Raw genomic sequence first — 17159 nt, 5'->3', positions numbered from 1 at the left:
AGCCTTAAATGGGCCTTATGCGGGCCAAGCTTTAAAGTGATGGCCCAGGTCCTAGCCCAAGTTCTCGGGTTAGGCTCGGGCCCGGGCCCAAACGAGCTTGCCCCGGGCCGCGGGAGGGCTTCGGGTGGCCCACGGGCCGCGGGCCAATTTTACACTCCTATCAATGTGAATACATGTCAATGTGAATACATGACAATGTGAATATTCACATTGTCAAGAAGTCGAACCCGCTCGAGGCCGCGGGGCAATTTTACACTCTTATCAATGTTAATGTTAACATGTCAATGTGAATATTCACATTGTAAATGGGCCGGGCCGGTCCCGCAGGCAAGTTTCGGGCCGCCTACGGGCCGCAGGTCAATTTTACACTCCTATCAACGTGAATGTTAATATATTAATGTGAATATTCACATTGTCAACGGGCTAGGTCGGGGCCGCCCCGGGTAGCCCACGGGCCGGGAGCGGGTTTCGAGCCTCTTACGGGTCGCGGGCCAATTTTACACTTCTATCAATGTGAATGTTAACATGTCAATGTGACCGGGCCCGCCCCGGTCCAGGGGGGAGTTTCAGACCGCCCACAGGCCACGGGCCAATTTTACATTCTTACCAATGTGAATGTTAAAATATGCATATTTACAGCCCGCCCTGCCCCGGGCAACGGGCGGGCTTCGGGCCGCTCACGGGCCGCGGGCCAATTTTACACTCCTATTAATGTGAATGTTAATATGTCAATGTGAATGTTAATATGTCAATGTGAATATTCACACTATAAAACGGATCGGGCCGGGTCTACGGGCGGGTTTCTGGCCGCCTACAGGCCGCAGGTCAATTTTACACTCCTATCAATGTGAATGTTAACATGTCAATGTATATATTCACATTGTAAATGGGCCGAGCCAGGTCTGCGGGTGGGTTTTGGGCCGCCTATGGGTCGCGGGTCAATTTTACACTCCTATCAACGTAAATGTTAATATGTTAATGTGAATATTCACATTGTCAACGGGCCGGGCCGAGCCCGCCTCGGGCAGCCCACGGGCCGCGGGCGGGTTTCGGGCGGCCCACGGGCCGTGGGCCAATTTTTCACTTCTATTAATGTGAATGTTAACATGTCAATGTAAATATTCACATTGTCAAGGGACCGAGCCCACCACGACTCGGGGACGAGCTTCGGACTGCCCACGGGCCATGGGCCAATTTTACATTCTTACCAACGTGAATGTTAAAATATGAATATTTACAGCCCGCCCGGGCCAAGGGCAACAGATGGGCTTCGGGCCGCCCACGGGCCGCAGGCCAATTTTACATTCTTATCAATGTAAATGTTAACATGTCAATGTGAATATTCATATTGTAAACGGGCCGGGCCAGCGGGCAGGTTTTGTGCCGCCTACGGGCCGCGGGTCAATTTTACACTCCTATCAACGTGAATGTTAATATGTTAATGTGAATATTCACATTCTCAACGGGCCGGGCCCGCTCCGAGCAACCCATGGACCACGAGCGGGTTTCGGACTGCCCACGGGCCGCGGGCCAATTTTACACTTCTATCAATATGAATGTTAACATGTCAATGTGAATATTCACATTGTCAATGGACCGGGCCCGCCCCGGCCCGGGGGCGATCTTCGGACCGCCCACGGGCCATAGGCCAATTACATTCTTACCAATATGAATGTTAAAATATGAATATTTACATCATAAAATTGCTAACCGTTCAAAAAATATTTGTAAGGGTATCAAAATTAAATATAAGGGTATAAGAGTCCAAAAAAAGAGTGTAAATCACGAAAAAGGACTTTATGGAATAAAACTATACATACATGGGACAAAATGGGTTAATAAATTTCTTCATAGAGTTTTTGGGTTAAAACACTTCTAAATGAGATTTATCAATAAAAATCCATTAGAATAAAAACCTTTTCTTATGTGTAACTTTGATAAAAATTAATAAAAATTAGTTGATTATAAATCATTTTTACTACATATTTTGAATAAATTTTATATTATTATTTTAATTTAAAAACTAATTTTTAATTATTTATTTATACCCATGCATAACGCGGGTAATATGTTAGTATATATTAGGGAAATTGAGTTATTAGTGAGAAGTCTTATGAGAGTTTCAATATCTCATACTAATTTTATTAATTTTAAATAATTAAGAAAATCTCCATTGACTAACTTCCATTTAACCATATAACATAAAATAAAATTTAATTAGCCCATGATATGTAATTTTTAAAAGGAAAATACATATTTCCCTAATATATATAGATGCTTTTCAAAATACATATTTGTTTTGCTATTAAATATAGGATCAATTCACCAAAATAAAAAAATAAAAATATCAAATATTCAAAGATTGAGTTTTTGTGCACATATATTTCTATCTATTCATACACTTAATTTTTCTTTAGAATAAATTTTCAAATCTCTTATTCGCACTACAACAACAGTAATAAATAAATAAATAATTAAAAAAAATTAAAAAAAAAACTTACCAATTGCAAAAATCTTGTGTTACACAAAATTTGAAATAATAAAATATTTTAGAAAATTCTATTTATACTATATCTATCCATAACAAAAAGCTTTATCACAATTTCAAAATTCAATATCTAATTTTTTGATTTTTTTTTTTTATTTTAAACAATTAAAAAAATTTCTATTAGGTTAATTATTCCATGATTTATGACTTTCAAAAGAGAATATACTAATCTATTTTTAAAAAAGGGCACTTTTATGGTAAATTCCATAATTATTATTCCATATTTATCTATACTATACATTATGTATCTATACATACATACATATATATATATATATATAGATAGATGTAATCATTCAAAAATAATAATAATAATAAAGAAATAAAAAGCAAATTGCCAATTCAAAAACCATAAACAATCATAGCAGCTATACGATCCAAATATTTCAATCTCTTCTTCATTTCAATATGGCATCAACATCTATTTCAATTGTTTTATTAATTTTTCTAATACAGCTTTTAAATACTTTTCTTTTTTTCTTTTCTTTTCTTCTTCTTCTTTTTTTTTTTTTTTTGTGTGTGTGTTTGTGTGTGTGGATGTTAACCCATGAGATATTAGTTTTTATATTTATATATTTATTTTTTGTTAGATATATAGCAATCAGAGAAAGTTGATGATACAATGATGAATTTATCCACACAAAAAAAAAAAAAAAAAAAATTGCATGTTTTAATTGTAATTCCTCCAATTTTGATTTTAAGTGATTTGTTTTAATTATTTTCAAACTTCACTAAGCAAAACTTACGAGAGTCTGGATCCTCGGCTGCACTCCCCTGCGGCGTCTCCCTGCCGTCCTCCAAAACGACGTCGTTTTGGAGGTTCCCCTTCTCATTTTTGAACCCTTGCCAGAGGGGCAAATCTTGATAGCCTCTCAAACCCAATAATAGTTGTACTAATCAAAACAACCTCTCAAACCCAACATTGCAGATCTGGACAATAGTTGTATGTTGTTATGGTCTCCAATAGTAGAAACCAACGATTTATGGATGGGAGGTGTGACAACTTCCAGGAAGATGCAAACAATTTCGGCTCACTTCATCATCTGTGTTTTTTTTTTGAAATACAAAGTGGGTTTATTCATGAAGTTTTTTTATTTTTTGGGATACATACATATATTTGAAAACAAAGTGGGTTTGAAAACGTCAAGATTAGACTCATGAAGTTTTCAAAGTGGGTTTGAAAGGAAAATAATTTCAAATTTCAAAGATCAAATTCACATAAAATTTCAAACTCATATCAATATTTGAAAACAATTTCATATACATATATATATATTGATTTTTTTTTTCCGTCTCTCCCTCTTCAAAATCTGAGTTTCCCCTCTTTTTTACATTTATCACTTTCTGGATAAACATATATTCATGGTTTTTTCTCTCTTTCACAGCTTGGGTCTGAATTTGTTACTTTTTAAGAAATTTACTACTATTAAAAAAAATGTTCCAGCAAAAATAGAGAAAGAAGAGGAGAGAGAGAGAGAGAAGGGGCTTATTGCCTCACTGCCTTCAAATTCTAGTCCTCTTCTAGGTTCATCTTCAATGCTTGAAATTCTATATATATATATATATTTTTTGATTGAGGAATTACAGCGGCCTCCACAGTAATATCAAACTCAAACACTCACAACCCTCACTAAATACCGAAATTTTACGGTGCTCTATTTTTGTGGCGGTTTTTGGAATGTGAAATTTCAGTTCAGAACGGCATGATTTCGATTGTTTTTTGGATATTTGATAACAAAAAACAGTTTGCCTCTACCTATTTGTTCATGGCAGATCAAAGTATCTGTATTAATGGACAACAAAAGCAAATCCCTCATCGTAAGATACACATACGGATCTCATTGAGATCCAGAGGAGAAATTTAATCTTGGCAGCAGGATGAAAGAGATGGGTTTTACTGAAGAAAGGGTTGGATAAGAGGTGTTGCTACGGGAAAAAAAGGAGGGGAGCTGTTAGAAGAGGTGGGGGTTCCATAGTTCAGATGAGGAGGAAGATAAGGTAAGCAAAAGAAATAGGGCAAAGAGAGAACGGGAAAAAAAAAAAAAACCTCCAAAACGACGTCGTTTTGGAGGGCGGTAGGGAGACGCCGCAGGGGAGTGCGGCCGAGGATCCGGATTACGATGATGGTCACTTAGGTTGACAACATGTAAGTTTTGTTTTATTTATTTATTACTTATTTAAATTTTTTGTGGGTTTTTTCCTTTTTTTGTGTTTTTTTTGTTTTTGTTTTTTTGTGTATATGTGTGTGTGTGTGTTTTTTTTTTTTTTAGCGGTTTCAATGTAGAGTTACAAATCATTTGAAATTTTCCATGATAGTCCTTAAATGAAGTCTTTGAATTTTTCATGAAAGTCCTTGAATGTAGAGTTACAAATAATTTGAAAGTTTCCATGAAAGTCATTTAGATCATCATTTATGCATGTGAGATCATGTTTTTGCTTAAGTCTGCATTACTTAGTATACTATTTATCTTGTTATTATAAATTATGAATATTTAAGCATATTACTTTTTAGTTTTGGCAATACTTTTATTTCAATAATTTTTTGATAATTGCCTCTTCTTTCTTTTTCATTTTTTTTTCATTTTAAAATTTCTCGCAATCTTTGAACATTTTTCTTGCAAATTATTTGGTATATGTATTGATTATTTAGTCATCATATATATGAATACTGTTATAGGTGCATGACTATGACTATTATGATTTTTGTTTATTTAAAAAAAAAAATTTGGCACAGACAAACTTGATGCTTATATCATTTGTTCATAATTTTTTCAAATCTCTAATTAATATGAAGGGCTCACAAATGGCATGTAACTTCACAAAATCATAGAGACAATTCGAATGACTTACTCAACCTAAATATTGGAAATTTGTTTTTTATATCCATAGTCTTATAAGATAGAGATAAGAAAATATAATCAAGATATACTAATATTTTTCAAATTATTTAATTTATGATTTTTTAAATTGACTTTATGATTTTATTGAATCAAGTCATGGAATGAGATTAATTTCATATTCTTGGCCAAGATGAAAAATTTTCTTAATGAACTTTCTTCACGTTTTCTTATACAATTAAAAAATTTATTCCTAAACACAATAACTTTTCTTATCTCTTAAAATAGTCAAAATGTCATTTAAAATGTTAATTTCAAACAACCACTTAATTAAAATAGTTAAAATTTACTTATCTATTTTTTAAAATTATTTTAATTAATTAACAAATAAATTTATCTATCATTATTTAATTCCATGCATAGCACGAGTGTTATGTTAATTTTGATAACAAGCATGTGGATTATGGGAAAATTTTGGGAATTTGGATATAATTAAGAAATGGTGTATGACTAGCACTAGTATTGTTAATGCATATATATTACAGTGGAACTTGGGTGGTGGGTGATTAAAATTTAATGAATATTGTTATTCAGTTTCAAAAATTAAATTTAAAACACGTGGTCGAGGTGTCACCGAAATGTCAGTCGAGGTGCCACGTGTCCTGGTCATGACGCCGAGATCATCTCGGCTAGGCCGAGGTCATCTACGAAGATACTGGAATCCAGGATAAGCGGATAAGGGACAAGAGTTTTAGAATGAGAGAGGACTTCAGTTTGGGTAAAGATAAAACTCTTAGAGAGTTTATCCCAAGCCTACTGGGAGTCCAAGATTAGCAGTAATCCTAAGTCCATTGAAACTAGGCTTCTATTGGGATCAAGTTAGTGTTGGCTATAAAAGGAGACACCCTCATGGGTCTAAGGTATACTTTTTATGCTCTTCATAATGAGTTAAGCACTTTTGCTATCTTTGAGAGATAACTAACTTGATAGTCGGAGTGCCCCCTGGTGGACGAACTACCGCCAGAATCTCTTCTTTTCTGTGACAGGTCGTTCGGGCAATCTATTCTACCAGTGTTCTCCAGTTGAATACCAGTTTCGCAGTGTGGTCGGAAATTAGCACACACAATTTAGCGCCGTCTGTGGGAAAGAAAGGAGAATAGATGGCCAACGACACACCAAAGAAATCAGACCGAAGCGGGTATTATAACGAGAACGACCTCTAAGTGTGGAAAGAAAGATGTCTGCGGAGGGACGACGAAATGAAGGGAATGGCAAACAAATTAGCGGACCTGCCAACGGTCGTCAATTTCATGATGTAGAATGTCATGCAGCTACCGTTCCCGTTACAAGATACATCGATTCTAGCAGCCAAGAAGGGTGCCCAGAAAAGGGGGCAGAAAATGGTTCCTACAGTCCTTCAGCACGCCGGGGACGAAGACGACAAAACAAGAGAAGGGAAATGGCTAGCCGAAGCGAGGCCGAGGTAACAATGGATCCAACAAACAAGAGACCGATGTTATGTTTAACAGTTGTTGAAATTTTAAAAATTTACAAGTTGAAATTAAACCGATGTTATATTTAACACTTGTTGAAAATTTTAAAATTTACAAGTTGAAGTTAAACCGAGAACATGTTTAACACTTGTTGCAATTTTAAAAATTTACAAGTTGAAGTTAAACCGGGGTCATGATTAAAGGAAGGAATGATATAGGTTCCATCACCTCAAGATGCTGAGATAATAGAACCTATAGGGTAGTTGTGGGGACATAATTTTTGAATGACAACCACGTAGCCGAGGTGTCACCAAAGTGCCAGCCGAGGTGCCACGTGTCCTGGTCATGACGCCGAGATCATCTCGGCTAGGCCAAGGTTATTTGCGAAGATACCAGAATCCAGAATAAGCGGATAAGGGACAAGAGTCCTAGAATGAGAGAGGACTTCAGTTTGGGTAAAGATAAGACTCTTAGAGAGTTTATCCCAATTCTACTAGAAGTCCAAGATTAGCAGTAATCTTAAATCCATTGAAGCTAGGCTTCTATTGAGATGAGGTTAGTGTTGGCTATAAAAGAAGGCACCCTCATAGGTCTAAGGTATACTTTTTATGCTCTAAATAGTGAGTTAAGCACTTTTGCTATCTTTGAGAAATAACTGATTTGATAGTCGGAGTGCTCCCGGGTGAACGAACCACCGCCGGAATCTCTTCTTTTCTGTGACAGGTTGTTCAAGCAATCTATTCCGCCAGTGTTCTCCAGCTGAGTACCAGTTTGACAGTGTGGTCGGAAATTGACACACACATATATTACAGTGGAACTTGGGTGGTAGGGGATTAAAATTTAATGAATATTGTTATTCAGTTTCAAAAATTAAATTTATTTTTTAAATTTAATGATATAATATTTTATTAAAAAATTTAAATAAATTATTTCTTATCTATTTTTTAATTATTAACTAATTATTTTTTTAACACATAACTAAATTAAAAAAATAAATTTATAAAATAGATTTGTATATCAATTTTTTAAATATAATTGTACAATTTGCACCTGGCCAGAATGGGGAAGGGTGCCGAACTCAATTAACAAATATTCGTTAGCATTGGCTTCTGCGGTGATTTTTTGGCTCTTCCTAGACTCCATTCAACACCATTAACGAATCTGAAGGTCACTATATGTCTGTAAAATTTATGTTAATTGAATATTGATAGTTATTTTATCGGATTAAATTTTTGTTAATTATTCATTTTTCATTGTCTATTTTTTTTTATACAAAACTATTTTGATTACATAGGTATCGATATCCGATCAATTTGATTGTGTACAAGCATATAATATTCAATGAGTTATACAAATTAAACGGTTCAAGTACCATCCACTCTGATTACAAACTGGAGGGAAGTCAGCCCCTAAAATTTAATGGTGCTACATACTAATTAATATATGGGATATTTATACACAAATTTTAATTTATAAACTTATATTTTATTAAGTCCTAATTAAGATTTTTTAAACTTTTAAGTCTTATTAAATTTTTAATAATTGAAATTACTTTTCAAACAATGATTGTTCATCATTTATGATTATCTATAAAGGAACATGATGATTTGACATTTATTTTAATTTTCTAAAATTTAAAATATCAACTTTCAAATTAAAAAAACTAAAATAAAAATTATGTGCAAAAAAAAGTATGTTTTTTTTTGAAAAAATTGAAAAAAATGAATTATTTTTTTTATGTAAAACTAAAAATTTTGTATCTATAAAGGAGCATAATGATTAAACATTGATATGTAAAATTGAAAAATAAATAAATAAATAAAAAATAAAAAACTGTTAATGTTCTCAGTTTTATTGGATAGTTGAATCAAACCAATAGGTAAAAAGCCAAAAACGTTTAATCTCATATTCTATTTTTTTTATTAGTTAGTGAAATAATTATCTTAAACAATACTATGCAAAATTGATAATATTCTTAGTTTTAAAAATGGTGAATTACACTAATAGTCCCTATAATTTGGGGCTTGTGTCACTTTGATTCCTGACTTTTCAATTGTGACACATTTGACCTTGAATTTTGAATCCAAATAAGGAATTTGACCCTAAAAATGGAATCATGTTTCAAATAAGAACAATTGAAGATATCATTAGATTTTTCAAGAGTAAAATTATCAATTTTTATAAAATATAAACTAATTTGACAAAAAAAATGTCAAATAAATATTTTAAAATTTTTAAAAATTATTTCTATCCACTAAAAATAAAATTATATAAAATTGATAAACTTTTTAGACATTTATTTATTTTTTTACCAAATTAATTTTTATTATGTGTTTGGATGATGATCATGTAAAATTAATTTTTAAAAATTAATCATGTAATTTTTGTTAATTTTTATCAATTTTATCGTTAGTGGATAAAAATAATTTTTAAAAAATTAAAAATATTTTTTGACATTTATTTTTGTCAAATTAGTTTATATTTTATTAAATTGATAATTTTACCCTTAAAATTAGACAATGGTATATTCAATTGTCCTTATTTAGAACAAGATTCAAAATTCAGGATCAAATGTATCACAATTGAAAAGTCATGGACCAAAGTGACACGACTCCCAAACTATAGGGACTGTTAGTGCAATTTACTCTTTTAAAAATTAGGAAAAATTGATAATATTTTTAGTTTTATTAAATAAAACTTATTAGTTCAAAAAATCTTAAATAAGACCTAAACTACCATAACATTTGTAAATAAGACTTGTAAGTGATTAACTCTTAATATATCAATTAGTATACTAATACGTGTTATAATATTGTATTTTAAAAATTATAAGTCACACCCATTATATAAATTACAAATATTTAACATCAATAAAACGATATCATATCCTCTGTTAATACATTAATTGAAAAAATAAAAATATTATATATATATATATATATATATATATATATATATATATTATATATTATATATTGATTTGAATGCATTAAATTAATCTCCCTTCTGCCAAATTAGCCACCAATAAATAAATCCAAATAATTTTATACACCCCAGAATCTGGCGAGTGTATGAGAATACAACTGTTAAGACAAAAATTAAAAAAGAAATAACCTTTTCGAAATCCTCGCCTAGCTAATTGTCGGCTAGCTACACTACAGGAAATATATGGTTTAACGGCGTTTATTTAACGGCGTTTTTTTAAACGCCACTATTTTTAATATTTAACGACGTTTTATAAACGTCATATTTTATTTTTATTAAAACGGTACCGTTTAAGTAATGAAGTCGTTTGAAAAGCGCCTCCAAATGTGTTACAGTGTCTCTCTCTCTCTTCAAACCCTCAAATCTCTCACAACTTATTTGAATCTGAGAAACCCTAGAGCCTCAGAGAAATCGGTCCCTCAAATCTCTCACTCGCTCTCTGTCTCTCTCTCTCTCTCTAAACCCTTCAGTTCCTTCAACTTGATTCAACCTTCTTCAGCTCGGTGATTCATCATTCGGTCGATCCAATGTCAGAATGATTTTGATTTCATAGCTCCACCCCCACCGCCATCACCATCTGCATCTGCATCTGCATCTGCATCGTCTACTAACCATATGCACGATTTCGATTTCGATTTCAGTCTAATCTCAGTTTCGTCGATTCTTCTCTCTCTCGACCTCTGTCTCTGTCCCCCTCTCTCTCGATCTCTCAATCTCTCTGGATCTCTGTTTCTCTCGCACAATCTTATTCTCTACGTACACATTATCTGTACTTTTTTTTGGAAATTTTTTTTCTCCTAAAAATCTCTCTATACAAGTATATATATGCATTTATATATGTATCTCTATGTATTGATTGAATAATCATCCTTATCTGGACGTATTCCAGACAGTGGCTCGTTTTCACTATTCACTCCCATCAGGTTTCTTGTTAGAGAGACTGTTGTTCTGTAGTGTCCTTGAATGATTGATGTAAAATGCTATGCTAATTTTTTGTGTACCTTCTGCAGTTTTGCTAATAACATAAATCTATGTGGACCGGTTACTGGGAAACCCTGCCCTGGATCTCCACCATTTGCCCCTTCTCCATTTGTTCCACCATCAACAATCTGTTCTCCAAGTAATGTCTGTTTTTGTGGCTGATACTGCTATTCATTGTTTGGCTCATTGAATTTTACTTTGGTTTTTCTTCCCATTTGGTCATCATGGACAAAGAAAACTTTTCTATGCTATTGTTATTTTCTGGAAGCAGTCTATTAACTACACAAATCCATAATTAAGAATTTAGTTTGCCGATGTTACCCCAAAAGTTGTGTGAGTTAATGCCTACTAGCTTTATTTGAAGTACCTAATATTTAATAGGATTTAAAGTATGAGGTCCAATGTTTGGCTTGACTGGTAAGTTGAACCTTCTACCTCAAAGAATTCATTGCTTTCAATGTCTTATGAAAACTGATACTGCATTGACATTCTTACTTGATAAGGGAAAGGACAACTTTTTTATTTTTATATTTGTAGTTTTCCTAACTTGATGTGAAATGTTAGTAGATAGCTATTTTAGATTAATTGCTTGACTCTGTGGCTGTTGATAAGTGTGTATTGAGATTGATTTGTTAGCTTTCTTAGTGAAGGGATTAGTTTTGTTAGTCATCCTAACAAAACTCTTAAACTTACTATCAAGAGTACCTTGACTTTTTGTTCTTGTTCTTGAACTAGGACAGCCCACATTTATAGAAAATGAGTGTATGTGCCAGTGTCAGGTTTGGGAAAGTACATTTATATAATAATTACACCAGAAACTGGGGCATTTATGCTGTATGTGCCAGTGTAGAATCACAGGTAAAGATGCTTTCAGCTGCTGCTTTCTTCATCATCTGCCTCCTCTTTCTTCTTTTTGTTTGTATGAATTTGTGATAATCAATATATTATACATGGGTTCTTTTAATTGGATTGTCAAATCCCCTCTGGTTGGGCATCCAGCAATATTGACTTGTGATACACTGATACATTATTGTTGTTCAAGCCTGTCATGGCTCTCATTATAATTAGAGAGTTCTGCTGTATGACAGAACAAGAGCAAATAATCAATGCATTCTTTTTTATGCACCAGTGATATTTTATCTCTGAACTGTGATACAAAGTAGGACTTCTATTAGATTTTGCTGACTTCTGTCCAACATCAGCTTGAATTACACTACTACAGTCATGCTAGGCGGTTCTGGATTTAGAGTGAAGGCATATGGATGTCACTACCTAAGAAATTGTAACTATCACAAAATGTTGACTGATTGAATAGTTTAAAAAAAAATGGACTTTGTAATCTAATGTAATAACAGGCTGGCTTACGCTATTGTCTCCCCTGCCCTAGAATTATGACCTAGTGATTTCTGTTTTGAGTTTTTATCCAAGCTTATTTGTTTTAACTTCTTTTTTTTTCCCTGTTACATTGTTCATTTAATTTTAATTTTTTTCATGGTTTTGCTCTCTCTATTTTTTTTCCCTTCTAGGTACCCAAAGGATGGGACAAGCTTTATGTCTCTCTTCTCTCCACAGAAACAGGGAAAACTGTCAGCAAATCAGGGAAAGCATCAGTACGGAATGGGATGTGTCGATGGACAGAGACTTTGTCAGAGTCTGTCTGGATTTCACATGATGAAGCTCCAAAGGAATTTGAGCAATTCTTATTCAAGCTAGTCGTTTCGATGGTTGATGCCTATGTTGATTACCATTGTGTCTTTCAATATCGTTTTAATTAAGATTTGACAAGCTGTGTGCCAACCATCATTTTTTCTCACTGGGTTCCTCTTCATGGTCTTAGCAATTGATAACATCAAACTAACAATGTGCTTATTGTAGGGTTCAGCTAGATCCAGTATCCTTGGAGAGGCTACCATTAATCTGGCAGGTTACATGAGTTCAAGAGCTTCTATTCTTGTTTCATTACCTTTGAAAAAGTGCAACCATGGGACAATTTTACAAGTGAGTCATCTCCTAATGCTTCCAAAGTTTGTTTTCAGTTAATGATCCATGATGCTAAAAGTCTTTTAGTTTATCTGGAAGTGTTGCATATATTTTTGATGTATTTTTGGGTAAATTACAAAGACACACTCCATGAGGTTTGTCAAAAACATGGATTCCCCCTCACATTCTGCAAATTACAGATACCCCATTGTCAGGATTTTTCCTGCAACTGTTCTAATAGAAATAAATAAAATTTATCAAGTTGAGCTGAGTTTAGCTTGTGAACTTTTTTACTCATTTATATATATATATATATATGTGGATGATAATTCTGTTGTAATGCTGTTGGTTTTATTTAGCATGCTTTTGCAGCCTAAATTGCTTCTCAAGTGTATTTATTAAATTCGATACATGTCAAGGTGCAATCACATGATCGATCTTTTGTTGATTTGTGTTATATTACTACAATTTCTTGCTTGCCTATATGTGCATTACTGCAGGAGCATCAGGATTCCTCTTAACCATCATCTTTTACATAGTAAGTCGATTCTATGTTCATTTATATACATATATTATATTTGTATTTGTAATTATATATATATATATATATATATATTCAGTGGATGGGAATGAATGCTCTCATTATTTATGCTTTGGGTGCTTGTGACCTCTTTCCGGCAGCTTTGCAAGGTTTCTATTGGCGCTCACCAGAAAACAATCTTTTAATCATATTTTGGAGCAGTGGGGCAGGTCTGTAAATCTCCTGTGTTAGAAAAATATTCTTCAGTGCTTAGTGCAATGACTGAGATGAGTTTCTTCATTTATTTATTGGTTGTTGTCCCTTGTTATTTGTTTATTTTTTAAATTAATTCCTTGCCATCTATGCTCATGGGGCCACCTTTTTTTTTTGGGAGGGGGGGGGGGCGCACTGCAGAGGAATGTTTGCAGTCAAAGATGTTACTGGTGACCTTCATATTAATATTCTCTGGTTGTCTTTGTACCCAAGAAAAAGGAAAAAAAGAATTTAATTATTGTCACATGCTGAGTGCATTCTTCTCTTTTCCCTAAATTTTCATGCCTCCTCATTTTCATCTCCTTCATTAAAACAGCTATTTCTTATCTTTCTCTGCTGGCAAAAAAAATAATTTTATTCTGTACCAGAAAAGAAAGGAAAGAAAAAAGAAAATCATTTGTCAGTTTGATCTATTGCTCTTGTGGGCCTGCGTAACTGATTAGAAATTTCAGTCACCAGTTTGATTTATTGCTCACGGGGAAGCACAGATGATATCTAATAATGTGTAATAACTCTTTGTTCCTTGTTTTGTTGCCTTTTTAAAGACCATTTCGACTGGGTAGTTGGTTCTTACTGGGGGCTCTGTTTTTCATTGCTTGTGTCGATGGCAATCCGCGCTGATTTGATGGATGCTCATTTGTATGCGTACAAGAGGTTTGAGGTTTTGTTCTTTTCTTCAAAGTGATCTTTTAATTCATTCATTCTAAAAGCTATCTATTATTTACTCAAGTTTGCTTGTTTCTCTAAAAGGTTTGTTCTGCAAGAAATACTTGATCAAAAAGAAACTTTTCAAAGCTTAAGGCAGGACTTGAACTTTATCTTTTCTTTGATCAATGCCACCAATTTACATCGTTTGGAAGTGAACATTAACAATTTTGGTTGCAAGTTTCCAGAATACATCCGTAATCTCTCGAGAAACCTTGAATATTTGAATCTAGACCACAATCATATATTCGGAAGCATTCCACCCGGGATTGTACACAGGGAATACTAGTCATTTAGTATCACCAAGTCTGATAGATTGCTTTTTTTTTTCGTCAATGTAATGAGGTTTTGTATAGATAACATCACCTTACTGTATTTTTCCTTTATTTTTATTTATTTTTTATTTTCATCTCTCTTTTGGGTAGGTTAAGTGTTTTGAGAACTAGTATACACCATGATGATGCTAATTGGAGAAATGAGATTTTTTTTTGTTTTTTTTTGTTTTTTTCTTGCTTTTTATGGCTGTAGAATATTTTTTTTTCAGCATTTCCTTCTTGTTTTGGGCATGTATAGAAAATCTTTGTATTAATGTTCAACAATTATTGGGAAATCAGAAAGGCTACAATTATTTGTAGTTTGTAGGTGAATACAAGTATTTAGGATTTACTTTGCAAGGACAGCCAGCCACGCTACTTGAAGAGGGTGTAGTGTTCTCATCTATAAACTGTGTTGGACCTGGATGAAGGAGACTTGACAAGCTTTGGCTGGCTTGTTATTGGGACAAGTTGTTGGAAAGCCATCTGAATAAGCTAGGTTTGTATTTAATTTTTTTTTTTTTGGGATTAATTATTGTCCATTTTTAAAGTTAGGTCCGATTTTGCTTAAACTTTTTTTAGATCTGTCTAGATGATTTTATAAAGTTTAAATACTTTGAAAAAAGTACACAAAAATATGTTGTTTTTTTAAAAGCCTTTTTGTGTGAGACAAAAAAATGGCTCATGTTTTTGTTAATACTGTCTTTCGTGGCAGACTATATGTGGTCATGTTTATTATGGAAGATGGTCTGGCTTTTGAGATTATATATATATAATTGAGTTTTACAGGTAAGTATGAAATTACATTTATGGTTTTATGATAGTTGTCAACTTCTATTGAGCTATGAAATTACTTTCCAATTCCAATTCCAGTATGGTATTCTAGCGGCTTTAACTTCACAGCTTAATTTCGACGAACGGTCTCCAGCAAGAAAAGGTTAGTTCTATTTTTCACTTCGCAGCTTAGAACCTGTACGTAACACATTTGTTATAATTCGTCAATGAGAGTGAAAACTCAATGCTTCACATGCTTCACATGTTTTAACCCTCATCAAACTATCAAGTCTGGGTTAATTAATTAGACCGGCTAATAAATTGTTTTAATCGTGTGGTTGTAGGTTCAGTATCTTAGCAGCAACAGCAATGGAGGTCAAATTGGAGCCACCACCGGAGGCAATTACCTCTCCCTGTCAATGAGCAACAATCAGCAAAGGCCGTTCATCAATCCTCTGCAACTGTTTGCAACTACTGCAGCATCATCAGGATTCGCACAGCAAATAACTACCCGACCCCAAAATTGGCTACACCAGCAAAATTGATTTTACTCTCTGATGAGACCCTCTTGACCCAACCTTTTGTTTTTTGTTTTTTAAATCTTTATGTAACAAGGCCTTTGGAGTTTGTAAGCATGTAAAGATTAATGCTTTGAGCTTAAATTTCTTCGTTTGTGTGTTTCTAAAACCGTACATATGTATTATTATTTAGGCTGCCTTCTTATTTATTATTACATCAATAGGTCAATAGGTCCTTGTTCATAATACATTTAAAATTTAAGAAAATTAAAAAAAAGGGATATCACGGCGTTTCTGAAAACGCCACCTAAACCTCTAAAAGCTAATGGTAGGTTTTTAAAAAGATATGGCGGCGTTTTCAAAACGTCGCTAAAATGATAGTGACGTCATAGTACCTTTGGTGGGATATTTGGCGGCGTTTTTAAAAACGCCGCCTATAGTCATATAACGATATTTTTTAAACGTCATAAAGCTATAGCGACGGCCGCAGCATCGGCGTTTGATATTAAACGTCACAAAAAGAATTAACGACGTTTGTTGTACCTATAGCGGCGTTTAAAAAACGCCGCTAAAAGTAGATTTTCCAGCAGTGCTAGTTGTAATGGAAATCCCTATTACATACATCACCACTAGTGGTGAAAGAGTTACTTCAAAGTATATTAGATTTAAATTTAAAAACAATTAATAGTAAGATTTTAAAATTTAAAATGATATTACAATTATAGATGGTTGATTTTGAATTTAGTAATGTTAACAACATAGAATTAAAGCACAAAATGGAATATAGAAAGTGCAATGGTGAGATGGGATTTATTTTGAATATGAACCTTAATGATTCAATATGGTCAATGGTGGATGGGTCAGACTGGTTTGCGCCTTCAACGGGTTTGCTGGTTGTCGAATTCTTGATGCATGGCTGCAAAAAGTTTCATAAGGGGGTAGTACCTCGTGAACACTCCGACGATCAAGTTAGGTTAGGGTAGAGAAATTGTGATAGATATTGGTTGGTTAGCGAGAGTAGAAGAAGAAAGGGAAGAATACCATATATCGTCCCAAACGTGTCTCGAAAGCTTCCCTATTTCCCTTGCCCATCATTTCCTTATCCATTCCAAGCTGTCTTATTGGCCAAAAGTCTATAGCCTAGTTGCCATCGTTCATGGTGATTCTGCATACTCCGACGTGAAGGCTCTTGCTGCATTTAATGTCGTGAATGCCTCATTTAATGGCTGAT

At 33.7% G+C, this 17159-nt stretch overlaps 1 protein-coding gene across 4 annotated transcripts; it reads left to right on the top strand.

The window, feature by feature from the left end:
• The first annotated feature begins 10230 nt into the window (after positions 1-10230).
• On the top strand, positions 10231-16117 carry LOC145798966 (uncharacterized). Of its 4 annotated transcripts, none has more exons than XM_082888467.1 (7): positions 10231-10786; positions 10874-10983; positions 12371-12568; positions 12720-13362; positions 13506-13574; positions 14163-14271; positions 14368-16117. In XM_082888467.1, exons 4-7 carry the CDS (start codon positions 13236-13238, stop codon positions 14609-14611), a joined length of 549 nt encoding a protein of 182 aa, XP_082744593.1. In that variant the 5' UTR covers positions 10231-10786; positions 10874-10983; positions 12371-12568; positions 12720-13235; the 3' UTR covers positions 14612-16117. The 4 variants fall into 4 exon arrangements, with proteins under 4 accessions (XP_082744593.1, XP_082744594.1, XP_082744591.1 ...); XM_082888468.1 differs by having other exon boundaries at positions 10231-10983; positions 12720-12842; positions 13325-13362; XM_082888465.1 differs by having other exon boundaries at positions 10231-10983; positions 12371-13362.
• The last annotated feature ends 1042 nt before the right edge of the window (positions 16118-17159 follow it).

This window comes from Camellia sinensis, chromosome 9 (assembly GCF_055761805.1).
Source record: "Camellia sinensis isolate YWXY chromosome 9, ASM5576180v1, whole genome shotgun sequence".
Lineage (NCBI taxonomy): Eukaryota > Viridiplantae > Streptophyta > Magnoliopsida > Ericales > Theaceae > Camellia > Camellia sinensis.
The sequence above is the reverse complement of the archived record's forward strand: the minus strand, read 5'-3'. Positions and strand labels throughout refer to the sequence as shown.